The sequence below is a fragment of the Cydia amplana genome, chromosome 8, assembly GCF_948474715.1.
Source record: "Cydia amplana chromosome 8, ilCydAmpl1.1, whole genome shotgun sequence".
Classification (NCBI taxonomy): Eukaryota; Metazoa; Arthropoda; class Insecta; order Lepidoptera; family Tortricidae; genus Cydia; species Cydia amplana.
This window is the reverse complement of record NC_086076.1, coordinates 12,188,792-12,208,384: the sequence shown is the minus strand read 5'-3', so window position 1 is coordinate 12,208,384 and position 19,593 is coordinate 12,188,792. Positions and strand designations below refer to the sequence as shown.

The 19,593-nt window shown below is 36.5% G+C and overlaps 2 protein-coding genes across 2 annotated transcripts in view; one reads left to right on the top strand and one right to left on the bottom strand.

Annotated features, from left to right (window-relative positions):
• LOC134650456 (uncharacterized) overlaps positions 1 to 19,593 on the top strand; it is a 38,157-nt gene that overhangs the window by 13,964 nt on the left and 4,600 nt on the right. Inside the window, exons 6-11 of the mRNA XM_063505412.1 lie at positions 7,197 to 7,220; positions 7,331 to 7,804; positions 8,009 to 8,245; positions 12,181 to 12,396; positions 12,505 to 12,887; positions 14,693 to 15,050. Of these exons, the coding sequence (XP_063361482.1) occupies positions 7,197 to 7,220; positions 7,331 to 7,804; positions 8,009 to 8,245; positions 12,181 to 12,396; positions 12,505 to 12,887; positions 14,693 to 15,050 (1,692 nt within the window). The remainder of the gene's footprint in view (positions 1 to 7,196; positions 7,221 to 7,330; positions 7,805 to 8,008; positions 8,246 to 12,180; positions 12,397 to 12,504; positions 12,888 to 14,692; positions 15,051 to 19,593) is intronic.
• LOC134650270 (cuticle protein 18.6-like) lies at positions 12,076 to 13,142 on the bottom strand. Its single transcript, XM_063505229.1, has 3 exons — positions 13,094 to 13,142; positions 12,514 to 12,987; positions 12,076 to 12,423 (listed from the first exon to the last, which is right to left on the bottom strand). The coding sequence occupies exons 1-3, from the start codon at positions 13,103 to 13,105 to the stop codon at positions 12,184 to 12,186; spliced, it is 726 nt and encodes a 241-aa protein (XP_063361299.1). The 5' UTR covers positions 13,106 to 13,142; the 3' UTR covers positions 12,076 to 12,183.

Below are 19,593 nucleotides of genomic sequence, written 5' to 3'. Positions count from 1 at the left end.
TTATATAACATCTTTGCAATTGTCTACAAGTGTGAGGGGTCAATATTATGCATTTATTATGGAAAATAAGCGAAACTATTGTCCACTTATTATTCAGTAGAGTACCTATGTAACAAGCGGTTTAATACATCGCAATTATAATAGGTTTCTCATATAAAAACCATTTTTATACATACCTAATAACAAAAGAGCACTGATCTAATGCCATACTAAAATATAATGTGAGCCCTTGTCTGTGGATAACGAGATTTTATTAGTCAAGAGAGTCGTTGTTTTCTGCATCGCCTATAAATGGATATGTCTAGGAATACTTAATTATACCTACATATTTTTTTAGGTATTTACTTCGGATCGGTGAATTGATCTATATTCTAATTAAATGGCTTGGTGGTCATAAGTAAGGCCTACTGAACGTGAGAATCTGTAGTTTGATTAGGTTCAGTTCTACTTAGTCAGGTCAAGGATTGATATCTTTTTCCAAGATGTCCTATCTAGGTACCTAAAGTGTCATTCAATAGAACTTGCTAACTATGTAAACAAACCGCCATACTAAAATTGACATTGAATGTCAAATTACTAGTAACTTTTGTTTACATAGTTAGCAAGTTCTATTGAATGACACTTTACATAGGACATGTTGGAATTTTTTAAATTGCCCTCGTGTGCAATTTTTACACAATGCGTGATTTACATTATTATGACGAAAGTAAATTAATCTGAGATTAGGTAGGTATTTCTAATTCAATCCGCACTGTGTGGGAGGTAAGTTGTTGACACTCGCGTGGAGGCCAGTGCCCGAGGCGTTGCATGCTATATAGTGTAAGTTGTGAGAATGCGGCGATATGTGACAGCGTAAATGTACACTTTAATGTAAGATAGTAATTTATTGCAAAAATGTATTAACAGTTATTTCTAGATTAATTTTGAATTGTATGTAGCTTCTTTGAAATTCAAACTATAGGTTTCTGACAATTTCAAATTAAGCAAAATATTTTTTTTCACATACGCTTGGTAGGGTTCCGTAGCCAAAAAGACAAAAACGGAACCCTTATAATTTTGACATTGCAGGGCCCCTATTCGAGATGTAGGTATAACTGTCAGATTTCGCGTCCACTTCAATTCAACAGTTGATTGAATCGCATGTTCATCAACTGCGGATAATATCCTTTGGTACAACCAATAATTCAACAGTAATCAACTTTGTTTTATTACTAGTTTAAGGTTTATAATGCTAATGTCAAATTTTGACACAAGATTGTTCCGATTCAACGGGAGTACCACGCGATACGTCAAACTTCGTCATGCTTGTCGAATACCTGTCCTATATATTATACTACTCTTTGCGAATACCCCTCCTGTTTTGCGTCTATAAATTCTTCTTAGAGACTTTTCTAATAAGTTCAAAATTGAAGTGGTTGCGTTTTTCGTCGAAATGTTCAAACCTCGTTTAAGAGTTCCACGAATTAAAAAAAAGCGGCCAAGTGCGAGTCGGACTCGCCCATGAAGGGTTCCGTATTTAGGGGATTTATGACGTATTAAAAAAAACTACTTACTAGATCTCGTTCAAACCAATTTTCGGTGGAAGTTTGCATGGTAATGTACATCATATATTTTTTTTAGTTTTTTCATTCTCTTATTTTAGAAGTTACGGGGGGGGGGGGGGACACATTTTACCATTTTAGAAGTGTCTCTCGCGCAAACTATTCACTTTAGAAAAAAATGATATTAGAAACCTCAATATCATTTTTGAAGACCTATCCATAGATACCCCACACGTATGGGTTTGATAAAAAAAAATTATGAGTTTCAGTTCTAAGTATGGGGAACCCCCAAAATTTATTGTTCTTTTTATGTTTTTGTGTGAAAATCTTAATGCGGTTTACAGAATACATCTAATTACCAAGTTTCAACATTATAGTTCTTATAGTTTCGGAATAAAGTGGCTGTGACATACGGACGGACAGACAGACAGACAGACATGACGAATCCATAAGGGTTCCGTTTTTTGCCATTTGGCTACGGAACCCTAAAAAACGACATAATATTAAGTTTCAGTTTAATTATAGGTTGAGAAAAGTTTCAAATCAATTTGTCATATTCTGAACCAAAATATTGTAAAAACACGAGGTATACAAGCATACAGAGTGAAGTTCAGTAAAATATAGTAAGGCATTGTAATACTAGATCTTATGACTTACGGCGCTTAACGCATGAATACAATAATGTGTTATAATATCGCGAGCCGGTCAACTATGCGGTTATCCCTGACCTTACAACCGGGCCACAAATTCGACGCAACGCTCTACTTACCTGTCATTATGTTATTGATGGCTTCAAAACTGATAGATGTATTACTCTGTCAACTGAGTAATTGACAGAGATAAAGATTTAACCCAATTGTAATAACATGGTCAGGGTTGGGCAAAATACTGGCTTCCACGTATTTGAAATACAAATTACAAAATACATTTTTAAAAGTATTTGAAATACAAAATACAAACTACTTTGGTGACGGGTATTTGAAATACAAAATACAAATTACAGTGTTTAAAATAATGTATTTCAATTACAAAATATACCTTTATTTATTTTTTTGTTTAGCATTTAGTTTTAACGTTAACGAATATCCTTTCATATAAACTTATAGGGTCATTGCGCTAGTTTTCGTCCAGCTCTAGTTTACGTCCACTTGACGAGATTTGAATATATACCTACATTCCTGCACAAATTTGGACTGATTTCAATCCTTATGTCTAATTCGTCTAAGCAATATATCTGTCTACATATAACAATGATATTTCGCAAAAAGGAAGCGCTGGTGGCCTAGCGGTAAGAGCGTGCGACTTGCAATCCGGAGGTCGCGAGTTCGAACCCCGGCTCGAACCAATGAGTTTTTCGGAACTATGTACGAAATATCATTTGATATTTACCAGTCGCTTTTCGGTGAAGGAAAACATCGTGAGGAAACCGGACTAATTCCAATTACGGCCCTAGTTTACCCTCTGGGTTGGAAGGTCAGATGGCAGTCGCTATCGTAAAAACTAGTGCCAATGCCAATTACTGGGATTAGTTTCCCCAGGCTCCCATGAGCCGTAGCAAAATGCCGAGACAACGCGAGGAAGATGAAGATTTCGCAAAAAGTAGTAAATTAAAAATGAAATATATATTTGATAATCCGTCAAGTCGTCGAAAACTAGTGCATGGACGGAAACTACTGCAATGACCCTATCCCCTAGATTTAAACGAAAAGTTCCACGGAGAAGTTGACCTAATATAGATCCAGTATCCAGCCAATGAAAATTGTATCTCGGCTGGATCGGAGGTTCGCGGTCGGCTCACAGCTTGTGCGAGAGATTAGACATTTTAGGATTAAAGAATTTAATAAAATGTATTTATAGAAATGTATTTTGAAGCTTGAAGTATTTGAAATACAAAATACTAAATACATGTGAGTGCAGTATTTGAAATACCAAATACAAAATACTTTTGAGGTAGTATTTGAAATACAAATACAAAATACTAATTTGTATTTCAAATACGTATTTCAAATACATGTAATTGAAATACTGCCCAACCCTGAACATGGTAATCAGTGTCGTTTTGTAACGACGTCTTTAATGTAATGTTGTGCGTACGCCTACCTACAATGAACCTAATCATTTGTTTTGTGATGTAAAGTATACATAGGTCAATAAGCAGATCGCCGCGATAAAAAATAGATCTATAGAGATAGGGATAGAGAAACTATGCTTCCATAGAACTGAAGCGTATTTATAAACTGTAGACGTGACTTTATTGCTCGTTTAACAGGTTTATGGCAGGTAAAAAGATTCTAACTAACGAACTCTTAGGTCTATTGAATATCTAATCTATTATTCAATCCGCTTCATTGCACAATACATGAAGGTACAAATGAAACAATATTAAACTCTTAGGTAAATATTACTAAGTATTACTACTAGTAACTACTAATTACTAATACAATTCTATTAAGTAATGAAATACGTAATGGAATTGGAATAGACTCTGAATTAGCTTTTTAATTATGGTACCACAAAGAAAAAGATATTTCAACTCCAATGTTTGAAATATACCTGCTTATTATTAAATGATGATGCGACGTAACTATTTGTATTTACGAATTTATCAATGAATTTAGAATAGAACCTTGAGTAACGGATGATAGTGGATTTCATTGATGCGCTCGAGTGACTCATCTTCATTCATTGATATGAGTAGGTCGATAACCTCAAAAGCCGTGACTTGAGGCATCTTATCGAAGATGCGTTAATGTTGTGAACTTGCTTGTAAAACGAGAAGTTATGGCATAAAACTTATAAACAAGAATTAAGTAATTTAAAGATACGAGTAGAACAGGCTGATTTAAATTTTCTTTCAATGAAAGTATTAGGTATATCGTCTTATTATAATGACATTATGACTGTTCATAAAACTTTTGACTTACATATTTACAAAAGTAGACGTTCCGTTTATACTCGTAATATAGACTAAATGTAAGTATTTTCCCTATACATAACATATCTCTAGATGTATAAATTATAACACAAATTTAGTGTTCTCATCTAGTGTTATCAGTTTGTTTATTTAAAAACTCATAATCTCATTAGTCATTATATTGCATTCAGAATACTTATATTCATAGAGATGCTACATAAAAAATGGATGTAAGTATATAATATATGAGTGAACAAGGTAAACACGAATAACTTAACTTTATGGGCATGATATAGTTGGCATTGGAACTTTAAATATATCAATGTGATTTAACTAGAATTAAAAACTAAGCTTAAAAACTAAGCATAAAAATAAACTATAGATAAAAAATTTTGCCCAAATCGCCGTCCATTGGCAGCGTGCCCAGAAGGCTGGCAGCATTGCCACGTTGTATGGCAATGCTGATCCGCTGTGCTAGATATGACCCAGCCCTCTGGTCACGCGTCAATCCCACCAACCTGTGGCTACATGTGATTTAATATTTGTTTGCGATACTATAAACGAGAGACAAAGGGATGCACTAAGAATAATATCAAATCAATATCCAATTCAGATTTAAAAAGTTAAACATGGCTCTAAGTAAATCAAAATATATGAAGTTAAAAGTAAATAAAATAAATAAAATAAAATAATTATTTATTTCAGAAAAAGGTAAAGAAAGAGAAAGTAACTAAAGAAGCCTGTGAATCATTTTATTATCAGGTTACCTAATTATTAACCACTCACATGATTCCGATTTTAACAAAAGGTGCCCTGAACTGCTCTGCCATTTCGCAGATACGACGGCACAGTGTCATGATATTTTCAAAAATCGATAACTTTACTTCTGCTAAAGCATTTGCAACGATTCTTTTGGTTTTTTAATGATAAAGAAACAAAGAATTTATTTTACTACTATAGCATTGTGCTGTTATAATAAAAATAATTATTAAAAATTCACAAAGTTGACCCAATGAAATAATGTCCGCGTTATAGTAGAAAACTATTTTTAATTAAAAATCTAAATCGATAACGTATCTTTTTTTTGTATTAAATTTAAAGAAGACTTAATAAGCTTTTAATTGGTACTAAACATCTTGATAGCTCACCTATGAAATTGCCGAGTAAAACTAATTCAAATTCCGATAAGAAACTTTCGAATTGCTCAATCTGCTGTGAAACTATATATTATGTTCATGATTTTTTTGTGGCTAATTTAGACACTGAAGTACTAAAATATAGTAAAAAACAGTTTAAGACACTAATAATCTTGAAATAAAATGCATAACTTATGCAATTATAACGATGATAGTAGCTATATAACTTAAAATAACAAAAGAGTATCTACGTACCTACTAAATTTTGGTGTTTTTATAATTGCCGATCACCAACAACCGAACTAACTTATAACTACACTAATACGTTTAATACATCCACCATAACACACACTTCACAACATATTAAGCACAATAAACCAATAATAACTATTAACACATAAAATTATACTGATTACAAACGTAAATAAGCCGGTAAACTGACTTCTTCCATCTCAAAAATAAAGATGGCTACCCATTTAGGGTGGAGACACAACAGCGCGCGGTGCAGATGTTCAACAGAAATAGGAACTTTAAAATTGTAATACCTAATTAATTATTTATTTAATCGTATAATTATTTAGTTTATTCAATGTAAATAGCAAAGAAATATTAGTAAATACAAATTATAAGTAAGTAGTAAAAAAAATCCCAAAACGCGTATGCAATGCGTCTAGTACACCACATGCCTTACGATATGCAGAAATGCTTTAAGCAACCACAGTTGCCGGGTTTGTACTTACAATTTACCGTCACATGTTTTGATCGCTAATCCTGTGTAATACACAGTGATTTAATACATTCTATGGTTTATTAATGTAACTTAATAATCGAACTAGTTAATGTCTATTGGTTGCTCAAGATATATTTAGTAATCTTAGAAATGTAGGGCATTCAAATAAGAAACACGTCAAGAATCTACAGAACTATTGTTTTGAAGTGATATTATTTGGTCATCAATATTAAGTAGGTCTAAAATATAGTTTTAAACTAATAGACCAATAAACGCGGAGTAGTTTAATATACATTACTAATAGAAATATCTAAATTTGAATACTTGAGGCATTTTAAAACACGCAGCAACTTTTTACACATCGCACTTCCTGAACAACTTGCAAAGTAAAATAGATAAGAAATACTGTGGTTGTGTCTATATGGTTGAAACATTTTTTAAATATTGTCACGTTGGTAGTCTGTGTTTTAAAAATTGTTTATACCGTATCTGTGCAGCCCTTCACAGATAATAAATAAAAAACCGCATACACTCCTTTTGCAACTCGAGTTGCGACGATCATTTTAGAGGTGCGCAATCTTGAAACTCTAGTTGCTGGAATCATGTGAGTGGTTAAGCAGTGCACGTGGTGGACTGTCAGAAATCATATTTTTAAGTGCGTAATGTAGACCTATGTTCAAGTATCAAGGATAATGAAGTGGCCATGTGTTACCCGATCATGAAACTTTAACCTTTAATCTGCACTAAGAAAGTTTGTAACATTTTGACCCATAGTAAATACCATACCACGCTGCGACCCGGCGACCTTGTCCCGCCCAAATCCGAGCACTATAAAAGGCACACGTTACACATCCAATGCATCAGTTGATCACTAGTCAACAAACAATATGTTCTCCAAAGTAAGTCATCAAAAAGTGAAAAGAAAAATACGAAAAGTTTTTGTGTTTTACTTGTTCAGTTGAAGAGGAAAACCCGTATGGATTGCACTAAATAACTATTTTTATTTTAGATCGTCGCTGTGTGCGCCTTTGTAGCGGCAGCCCGGGCTGGCCTTATTGCCGAGCCTCACTACTCCCACGCTGGAGCTGTGTCATCTCAAAGCATCGTGCGTCACGACGAGCAGCCCCATCACCCTGCCAAGCTGATCGCCGCTCCCGTCGCCTACCACGCCGCTCCCGCTCCCATCGCCTACCACGCCGCCCCCGCCCCCGTCGCTTACCACGCCGCTCCTGCCCAGGCTCACTACTCCTCTGCTGGCGCTGTGTCCTCCCAGAGCATCGTCCGTCACGACGAGCAGTCCCATCATGCCACTAAGCTGATCGCCGCTCCCGTCGCTAAAGTCGCCGTGGCTGCCCCCATCTCCTACCACGCCGCTCCCGCACACTACGCTGCCAGCCCCGTCCACTACGCCGCCCCTATCGCCAAGGTGCTCGCGCCCGCCCCCAAGCTGATCGTCTCTGCCCACCATCATGAGGAGGAATACGTAAGTGTTTGCATCATAAAGACATAACATTGTTTTATAATAGAATAGAATTACAAACTAAAACAAAAAATGCCACGAAATGGACTCATCTCTGCTTGAAGAAAGATTCAGAAATGAAAATGAAATAGTCAGATATTAGGGAAATTAATCCCTTAATATAATACCAACATATCTATTTATTGCTAAATTATTTTCTTTGTTTAGGCCCACCCCCAATACGAGTACTCTTACTCCGTGGCTGATGGACACACCGGCGACAACAAGTCCCAGCATGAGTCCCGCGACGGCGACGCCGTGCACGGCGAGTACTCTCTGCTGGAGGCCGACGGCTCCGTGCGCAAGGTGCAGTACTCCGCCGACGACCACAACGGCTTCAACGCGGTGGTGAGCCACTCCGCGCCCGCGCACGCCGCGCACGCGCCCGCCCTTCTCGCCCACCACTAACTCCTGCAGCAATTGTATACGTTAGACGTTGACTCGTGATTGTAGACGTTAGGAACCCCGAACTGTAAATAGTCAATAATATTTATTTTTGTGATAATAAAAGCAAATTGTTGAAATATAAAACGGTCTTCTTATTGTTTATACGTGCAACCTTGGTGAAATTACAACTTTAAAACAAGCAACAAGTTTGGAAAACCTCACCCCGACTACGGATAATTTTGTCAAAAAGCCTACTCATTACAATCTAAAGTCACCCACGTTATAAAAATGAATCAATTGACACCTCATGCCTTCTTCAACATAGAATTAATATGACTAGAACAACTGTCAATATTCAAAAGTGGGCCCAAAAATGAAATGCAAGTGTGTGCGTAAATTGTCTATGTAAGAACAAAAATAGTGATGTCATGTTACAACATATTAATAATCTGTCGATGTTTGATTGCTTTATCGACTACTTTTTCAAATGTGTTATTTTAAACGTTAAAATTCTACGACATTATGATGTATAAATAACACGTGCACTGCGTGTGCTATCAAAATCGTTGCAGACTTATCTTAATGCAACTCTTACTGTGTTGGAAAGTGAAGTTTAAATTTACCGCTAAACATGAGCACCTTCAATAAGGTATAACAATCGTTATTATTTGAAGTCGGTTATAAAAGCTAATATCTTAATGATGTCTTGTGAAGAAATAATTACATAGCTATTAATATACTGACAAGTTATCGATACTGTCATATGTACATTTTGTCAAGCCCTAGCGTAAAGTAACAGATTATGTTTTTACACAAAATATTTTAAATTATAGACTAATATGATAAAATATTAGCAAACAAAGGAAGAAAAACTTATAATGAACTTTATAAACCGGCTTCTTACACTTTTTACGCTGTTAATTTGACAAAATATCGTTATGAAAATTTCGCTCGGAATATCATAAATCCTCTCAAATGAGTATTTGCTTGGATTATTTGGCACTGTAACACTGAAATCCAACACACTACAATACACCATCTTCACTGAATTAATTTATTTAATACTTTTCGTCCTAATCCGTGTATATTTTTCAATTTGAAAATTACCGTGATACGCTCTTGGCCGTCCGCGGCCGTCGTCAAAAGTGGTTACGTTTTCTCATTGGTAGTCTGACTTTTTCGCACTCATGGGATGTTCATATACGTGATGGCTTCCCTTTCGCACACTTCAGCTGTCTGTCAAGCGCGAGCGGGAATTGTATGTCTGTGTTCTTCAAAATCGGCTCAGCACTTTAGTTCGTTTTTTTTAGCATTAGAAAGAACTTGAAAGAAGGTAAGCGATTTTGACATGTCTTTTAATTGAAAAACAATTTTTAAAAATCAATAACTATTACTTATGAAATCAGAAGACTATAAAAGATCGTATTAGATTCATAATTGTTACATATTTACCGTAACTTATTTTTAAAATGTGTTTTTCAATTAAAAGACACATCAAGATTGTTTACCTTATTTCTAATGCTAAAAAAATCGAACTATAGTTTTGATGCTACCGTGGAACACACGAAGTCGGTTAAAATTCAAAAGTTCGCCTAAATTGTATAACTTCAAATTGTGTAAATTGTAGGTTTATAACCTTCATCGTTTTAAAAAAAAAATTGGGATCATGGTTTTTTGCTAACTTTTAGACTTAAAATTACCGGTAAATTGCAGCAATTTTGTGATTTATATTTAATTATATTTGTGTTCAAATACCTATACATACGAATATAACCTGTATAACATAATGCGATCTAATTTGAGACTGCTAAATTTTGTCACATTTAAAGCGGTTTTTATTTTGGTCGTGCCACGAAATGTGTAATAGGTACCTTACCTTCATATTATTTCATACAGACGACCTAGCTGATTTTTGACAGCTGAAGGCCACGAACTTTCCCTCCAAAATGTATATCAAGTTCTGATTCGACTTACGAGGTTTGCCAAGATTGCGTCTTTTGCTTCATCCAGCGCATTTATTGTAGTCATATACTTAGTATTTTTAAATTCGATTATGCAGCTCAATCTAGTTGTTTGGTCCTGACTCCAGTCCACATGGAATCCAGTCATTAGTCACAAGGGGAAACGAATGTCGACAGTCGATAAATCGAATATCGTTAGTGTTGTGTGTCGACAGAGTAACATCCCTAGTGCGCAAAACGTTCAAGCTGATAAACAAGACCAAGCTAGTGCGGGTAGTACGAAAAACTCGCGCTTTAGACATTCTTCTCCGGACCACGGGGACAACGCCGTCCTCGAAACGTCGGAGGTGAATCTTAAATATATACGCAATTAAGTACCGTTTAACAATTTACATAATAATCTGTAAACGTTTAAATCAGTGTGGTCGAATATGTACGCAAATTGTTTTATTTTTATTCGGTCTGCCTGGCCTACTAGGTAATGACCCTGCCTATGAAGCCGATGGTCCCGGGTTCAAATCCTGATAAGGGCGTGTAAGGGCATTTATTTGTGCGATTACCACGAATATGTGTTCTTGGTTCCATCATTCAAGAACACATATTCGTGCGGGTACGGATCCCTAAAAACATCCATATGCTTTTAGGGGTCCGTACCTCAAAAGGAAAAAACGGAACCCTTATAGGATCACTCGTGCGACTGTCTGTCGCTCCGTCCGACCATTCCCCCCATTTATCTCAGAAACTACTAAACCTATTAGAAATGTGCAGTCAAGCGTGAGTCGGACTTAATGTACGGAACCCTTGGAACACGAGTCCGACTCGCACTTGGCCGGTTTTTTATGTAAAGCTGGTCAAGCAAATCTTGTCAGTAAAAATAGGCGTGAAATTCAAATTTTCTATGGGACGATATCCCTTCACGCCTACATTTTTCAAATTTGCCGCCTTTTTCTACTGACAAGATCTGCTTGACCAGCTATACCTATTCAATTATATATGTATAAATATTTTTACATTATATAATATATTGTTGTCTAAGTATCCAAATCACAATTATTAACAAACACCTTAGGTATTGAGCATACTGTGGAGCTTAGTCAATTTGTGTAATAATATCGTATACTTAATATTTATTTTTATTTACTTATTCTTAAGCGAGATTTAGACTAACAAGAACTTGCATACAAATTATCATTACATTGCGGTATACGAGTATCATCAAACTTTTGAATTCAGTTTACCTTAGAAGTCGGCAATGTAATTTAAAATGCATGCAAGTTCAAGGTTTTTTTTGTGAGTTGTAAGAATAGCATAATATGTCCTTTAAGAGAATCAGTACCTAAAGTTTCTCAATTTACTTAATTAAAAAATTCTAGTTATAAAGGTTGTCTTAGTTTTAAAGGTTGCTAACCTAACCACCGACAGGGCACCTTAAGCTGGTCCAGAAAATCGACTTTTAAAGGTCTAGTAAAAGTTTTGAGGTTTTCGAGATAATCGAAGTTTTTTTTTTAATTACATAAGTAGTTAATAATCATCATTAAATATAACTTAAAGCTAAATCTTTTTTGATTAGTTTTCTTCACTTTAATCACAATCTAGGAAATATCTTAGTTAGGTATTTGTCAAGATGTAAATACCATGTAAGGTATCCCATTTCACCTCTAGAATCAGTATTAGCTAAACTAGTTTTTAGAAAGTTGGTAATTCTGTTCTACATATACCTACATTTTATAAATTATCGCTTCAAAAAGCGAAATTTTCTTCATGTTATTAATACCTATATATGTATTTAGATGATAATACTACATAAAAGTATATTTATATACGGTGTGAGTTTAATAACAGGCAGTTTTTTATATACGGTGTGAGTTTAATAACAGGCAGTTTTATATTATATATCAACAACTTGCTTTTATTATCAAAAACATAAATACTATCGACTATTTACAGTTCAGTGTTCCTAACGTCTACAATCAGGCGTAATTACGGTTTCAGGCGTTAGTGGTGGGCGAGAAGGGCGGGCGCGTGCGCGGCGTGCGCGGGCGCGGAGTGGCTCACCACCGCGTTGAAGCCGTTGTGGTCGTCGGCGGAGTACTGCACCTTGCGTACGGAGCCGTCGGCCTCCAGCAGAGAGTACTCGCCGTGCACGGCGTCGCCGTCACGGGACTCATGCTGGGACTTGTTGTCGCCAGTGTGTCCATCAGCCACGGAGTAAGAGTACTCGTATTTGGGGTGAGCCTAAGAAACGATACAAAATATTATATATTTAACTCGTAAGTATATGTGTACCTAAATAATTAGACTAACTGTATGACTTAGTACACTTACGTATTCCTCCTCATGATGGTGGGCAGAGACGATCAGCTTGGGGGCGGGCGCGAGCACCTTGGCGATAGGGGCGGCGTAGTGGACGGGGCTGGCGGCGTAGTGTGCGGGAGCGGCGTGGTAGGAGATGGGAGCAGCCACGGCGACTTTAGCGACGGGAGCGGCGATCAGCTTAGTGGCATGATGGGGCTGCTCGTCGTGGCGGACGATGCTCTGGGAGGACACAGCGCCAGCAGAGGAGTAGTGAGCCTGGGCAGGAGCGGCGTGGTAAGCGACGGGGGCGGGGGCGGCGTGGTAGGCGATGGGAGCGGGAGCGGCGTGGTAGGCGACGGGAGCGGCGATCAGCTTGGCAGAGTGATGGGGCTGCTCATCGTGACGCACAATGCTTTGAGATGAAACAGCTCCAGTGTGGGAGTAGTGAGGCTCGGCAATAAGGCCAGCCTGGGCTGCCGCCGCAAAGGCGCACAAAGCGAGGATCTGTAATAAATTACAATCTTAATTAACATTTGTCACACCATATTTTACACTTTTTTTTTCACTGCACTGAACACCTCTTGTCACTCGAGTAATCCACAACACTTACTTTGGAGAACATTTCTGTTTGTTTAGTGGGTTCACACTGATACGTTACATATGAGAAGAACAGTTTATATAGTTATTTGGTCAGGACAAGGTCGACAGGTCACAGAGTCATTTCGTGATTAATTATTGTCGCTCGATGAGAAATTTGACCGTAGGCTGAGTTGAAGTAGAGCACCTTGAAATTTGGACGACTTTTAAAATAATGATACCGAACCTCTAGCTTCAACCTGTTAGCGCCACTTGCACCAACCCACTAACCCCGGGTTAACCGGTTAAATCTTTAACCCAGTGTCTAAATGTACTGGCAACCATGCTAACTCCAGGTTTAACAAACTAACTCCGGGTTATTGAATGGTGCAAGTGGCTCTTAGTCCCTTAATAACGTTTCAATATACATTTTTGTGTATAGGTTATTTATACACAAAAAAAACCGGCCAAGTGCGAGTCGGACTCGCGCACGGAGGGTTCCGCACCATCAACAAAAAATAGAGCAAAACAAGCAAAATAACGGTCACCCATCCAAGTACTGACCCCGCCCGACGTTGCTTAACTTCGGTCAAAAATCACGTTTGTTGTATGGGAGCCCCACTTAAATCTTTATTTTATTCTGTTTTTAGTATTTGTTGTTATAGCGGCAACAGAAATACATCATCTGTGAAAATTTCAACTGTCTAGCTATCACGGTTCGTGAGATACAGCCTGGTGACAGACGGACGGACGGACGGACGGATGGACAGCGGAGTCTTAGTAATAGGGTCCCGTTTTTACCCTTTGGGTACGGAACCCTAAAAAGTAATATAATATGTGTCTAAATAAAATATTTATGTAATTAAATTAAGACGAAATTGGATGACCGCCTTTTTATACCAACGTTCTCCCCATTTTCTTTTCTGGATATTAACATAATATAAAATACTAGCTAATGCCCGCGACTTCGTCTGCATGGAATTAGTAATTTGGGTAGCTTATTTTTTATCCAATCTACTTTTTATCATTTCCCTATAGAAAGTGCCAACCCCTTTTGAACCCCTAAAGGGATGGCTAATTTACGAAAAAATAAATGACAAGTCTCAATTCTAATGTCAATATCCAGACAGGAAAATGGTAACTAGTAACTGCGTTTGTATGAAGAAGCGGTCATCCACGATGCGCTTAATAATGAGGGCTAATGATGAAATTTATGAACTTTAGAAGTAAGTAGGTATTTAACTTCGTTTTCATTTAAAAAGCAGGTTTTGTTCTATTTAGTACTTTATTTATATACATATCATACGTGGTATAAAATAAACAAGATCTTAACAGTCAATCAACAAATTAATGATGGTGATATTTGGGTGCAGCGTGTTGCGCGTGACCTTCGCGCTTGACCTCAGCATTGAACCTGAAACAGAAGTGACATTAATATTTATATATATATGTAGGTACATAATATGGTTGTCTTATATTTCAAACCTTAATTTATCTTACCTTACTAGCAATTCTGCACATATGTAAATGCATTCAATTTCAATAAAAACAATATCCAGATAAAGAGACGTACTTAATGATTTTGTGACATGACAAGCGCAAAAACGTAAAACAAACGCAAATTATTAAACAGCTCACCCGCTATGCTTATCGGCGGAGTAATGCACGATCCTGACAGTGCCGTCGGGCTCGTGCAGGCTGTAGTAGCCCTTCACGACGTCGCCGTCGCGGGACTCGTGCTGGGACTTCTTGTCGCCGGTGTGCGGGTCCTCCACCTTGTACTCGAACTCGTATTTAGGGTGTGCGTAGTAGTCGTGGTGGCCTTCGGGCGCCTTGCCGGGCACGTCGTGGCGCTGGATGTTTTGCGACGAGACGGCATGGTGGTGGTCATGGTGAGATTCAATATGGGCGGGCTGGTGGTAGGACACTACAAGCGCCGGCTCGTGGTGTTCATGCTTGTGTTGTTCGTGCCCATTATTATGATGAGTCTGGTGTAAAACGATGCTCTGAGATGAGTACGCATGCCCATGCTCTTGCTGGTGTTGCTGCTGATATTGGGCGGCAGCTACGGTGAGGGTAACGGCGACAAAGATGATCTGTAAACAAGTAAAATTAATGAACAAAGGCTATTCAATTCAGGCAACTCAATTTTTAAATAGCCAAACTGATTGTGGTTAAAAGCTATAATGGTTTGTCAGTCAGCGGCTGGGAGTTAGACCATCAGTAAAATGTATCACCGGTAATAGTAGAGGCTAGCCAGTGATTTCAGGTAACTTGCGGCACTCCTTCCATCCCTTATATTTATTAAACAGGTAATACCTAGCCAATAGTGATTTAAAAATAAATAAATGTTTTCTACATTTTTCTACCTTTGTGTACATGGTTGTAGGTATATTTGAGATCGCTGTCGAAGTAAAAATACAACTGATAACTTTAGCTACTAAAGTAAAGTATTTTATAGGAATACTTTTACAAAAGTTTCGTAAGGACAAGACTTCGATAAAACCTGCATTATTCAATTTCATTCATCCAGTGGATACAGTGAGAGTAAGTAAACAGCCTTGTATTTTTGGTTTCGTTATTGTGTGAATGCTTTCATTTGCTTCCCACGTAAATTTTAATGACATGGCCCTTGACCGTGTAATTGGCAAAATATACCTAAAAAAACAATACTTGAGTACCTATAAGATGCTTGAAATGTATTAATTAGGTATTATTTTAATTGTCCCTTTGTGCATACTTATGATAACGGCCAGGATTTACATTTAGAAGTCGTAAATAGCAGTACGTGGCAGGTTATGAAAATAAGTAGGCGAGGAACGCATGTTGTGTGGATGTTATCTGTCTAGAATATGTAGGTGCAGTCGGTTCCCTAACATTAGTATTCACTTTTCTATATAATTAGTACGGCGACTTGGGTACTTACGTAGGGGCACCGACCGTACTACGATCAAACCTATAATATTAAGACGCCTGATATGATAACATTGTATTGTTACTTTTTTGAAAATCTGATCATTCAACTAAGTTATCACGATGATCAGAAAAACAATTAGGGTTTATGCCCATAAATTATAACTAAAGATATATTATGTTGAAGCCCGTAGTCTCACTTGCAAATTATGTCATTATTTTAAAGATTGTCGTTGTTAATTTTAGTCTCCTGATAAAATAATATGAGCAATCAGTTTTGTTTATAGAACTCTGACTCAATATTTCGATATTTCAGGGCGATGGTCAACTGGTTTTAAACATCGAGCCCGTAAATTTGTAAGTTGTATATAAAGTGCCCGCAACGTTAACATGTTATCAGACACAAATATAGCACACAGTTGATCACAACTGCTTATTTATTATCAAACATGTATTTCAAGGTATATATGAACATTTTAAACTATAGGCAGGGCTTGTTAACGTTACCAATTCACATTATAAAGTAACGTTACTTAACGTTAAAATCATAAAAATACCTTATTACCGGTAGTAAATGGTAACGATACTTGATAACTTAACATTATTATAACGTTAGCTCGTTAACGTTAATTTTACCGGTAATTTTACTTTTTATTGCAGGGCTTGTTAACGTTACCCAATTCACATTATAAACTAACGTTACCAAACTAACGTTAACACTATCATTCTTTAAGCTGATATTTGCTTGTAATTTCATACACAATTTTAAGGCCAGTAGACCTTATTGACCATAAATACGGCAGGGTTTCTGTCAAATTGAAATAGAATCAGTCAAAATACATTAAAGATAATTATGTACGTTAGTAAAACTCAACTTTAATTCTAGTAGTTAGAGTTCATAGTCTTTTGTCATTATTCTTTATGTTTATCAAATGAAAGAGGTGGTATTCTACTTGTTTAAGATCTTTGTCCAATATGCATTGCGTTTCACTCTCTCATTAAGCAAAATGTGAGACGCAAATACACAATGGACCGAGATTGGACAGATAAAATACCACCCGGCTGTGTCGGAATATATTTTCCAAAATAAGAAGGTTGCAAAACGTCATAAATTAGTTTGTTAAATATGATGGTATAGCTAATTCGTTACTTGGTCGGTTTATATTAGGTACAGGCGTCTTTGATATAATATACGTCAAGATTATATAGGTTGGATAATGTCTTGATTTTTTTTGTGAAATATGGAGGTGTTGCTGAAATGTAATTTAGTCGGATTATATTAAATGAGACACTTATTTATTGATGTTACTGCTTGCTTGTAAAATAGTCTGGTCAGCACAGTTCATAATGTATGAGAGCTCTACATGAATTTTCACACCAGAGATTTTTTGAGATGTGATAACCTATGTTGCAAATACTATATTTAAAAAGAAATCTCCACAAAATATGTCACATTCTTTTAATAAATCCAAACTATCATTAAAATACAAAAAATATATCAAAACATGAATCCGACACTCGAGATTTTAATATCATTTTATTTTACATTTCCAATTCCCGTTTCAATATTAAATCTTTTTCCGTAATAAAATGCGTATATAATTACTGTCATCATCTGTATTTATTTTATTTCTTTAACCCCTTATTCATAAACGCGCTACAAACTTCAATTAGCTAATAATAGTAATAATCGTTTGTCCTTATCTGTCACTTTAACTTATGTATTTGTAAGTAAGGGATAAACATAATTGAACTAAATCAGGCCCGTAAAGTTTATGAATAAAGTGGTTAATCTTTATTGCACAAAAGAAAAACCTTATAGTACAAGAGGCGGACTTAATGCCATAAGGCATTCTCTACTAGTTAACGATGGCTTGTCCTCCGGGCCATTTGATCGATGACCTCCTTTGATTATTTATTTTTAATGGACGCCAAAATCCAGACAGGAACTTCGATTTTGACATTTACCACAGTAATGCAGTCGGTAGCAATGTGGCGCTTCAAAATTGCTGCAGTCGACTGCATTGCTGTAGAAAACGTGAAAAAGGTCATTCAAAGGGTAATAGGGTTATATACACCGCGGGGGTTATTACCCGAAAGATTTAAACCAACGATTTTAGATCCTAATTAGAGTATATAAAGTTATATAACACATAGTCCAAAAACCCTTAATTTAAGAGATATTAATTATTTAAAACAAATCACAAGTTAAAAAAGCTCAATTCTAACACACCCTTATGCGTGACGTTGCCACCAACTAATTTTACACGCTGACGCACTAACTGCATGGTTATTAGCCAAATTCGAACTACTAACGAAATTTTGTTCTGTTCTCAATCACGAGAGTGCAAACTATTTACCTTCACGATAACTGGCTGACAGTTTGACGAAAATGACGAAATTGATGTCAAGATATGCGCAAGATAAAATCTTTAAATTTGATTGACTGTAATAAATAAAATTCGCCATGCCGCATTATCCTCCGGCTCATTTAGCGGATATTCACTTTGTGTACAGATTTGGAAACCCGAAGAACTATGTGCTTCCGGCACGACGGACCCACTTCAGCCTCGTTCCCAGTTCGTAAATTGGCTAGACGAACAATACCCTGAGAGGTGGATTGGCCGTGGAAGCAACGTCCTAACCTGGCCCGCCCGGTCACCTGACTTAACGCCATTGGTTTTTTTTCTATGGGGAACTCTGAAAGATAAGGAAGGAATACTCAACACCAGTGAAGTCTGGAGAAGAATTATTAATAAAAATTCGAACGGCTTCCGAAGAAATAAAGAACACTTTTGTAAACCTAAATAATGAAATCCGTTTAAAATTAAATCTTTGTGCTGAAAACGGTGGTACACACTTCGAAAACCTAATTCATTCTTCTTCTTCAACCTAGCGTTTTCTCGGTCTAGCGCCAGGGTCCGCTTTCCTGGTCTTCGGCATCCTCAGGTGTGAAAACCTAATTCATTAAATTAATAAAAAAGCGTAATTGTTTAACATAGTTGTTTATTTTACTTTACTCAGTATAAATCAACACATCGAGAATTTAAAATACGTACTGATAAGCATGATCGATATTTTAACAAAAGGTCATTCATTGATTTTAACAAAGTAATCATCCCTTTCCAGCTGTAGTATGAGTTAAAACAATAAGAGACATGATTTCTTTCGGATATAATCATGGTTAATGGCTTTGGTTATCTCACTCAAAGGAAAAGATTTTATCGCAAAGTTTCAACAATAATAACTGCACTGTACCTACTGTTGTAGTAATTAATAAAGTTTTGATACAATTTGTGGTATTTTGAGGTGCCAATCAATTGAAATAATTTCAACGTAAACATGATCCTAGACATAACTTGACACTTCTTGTCATGGAACACATGTCACTGCATTCGCCGTGCATCGTATGATATCGGAGTGATTCGTGAAATGTCATGCTCGCTCTCTGTTTCTCTACTTGAGATTAATTAAACTCGCTCACTCTCTGAATAAAGGTTTGTTCACAAAGAAGCGGTAAATTAATATGATTTAATTTGTACTGAAATAGTAGTTTAATTAAAATATATAATTGGACCCATGTTGATATAACATTATTTACTCGTACTGTCGTCAAAAATA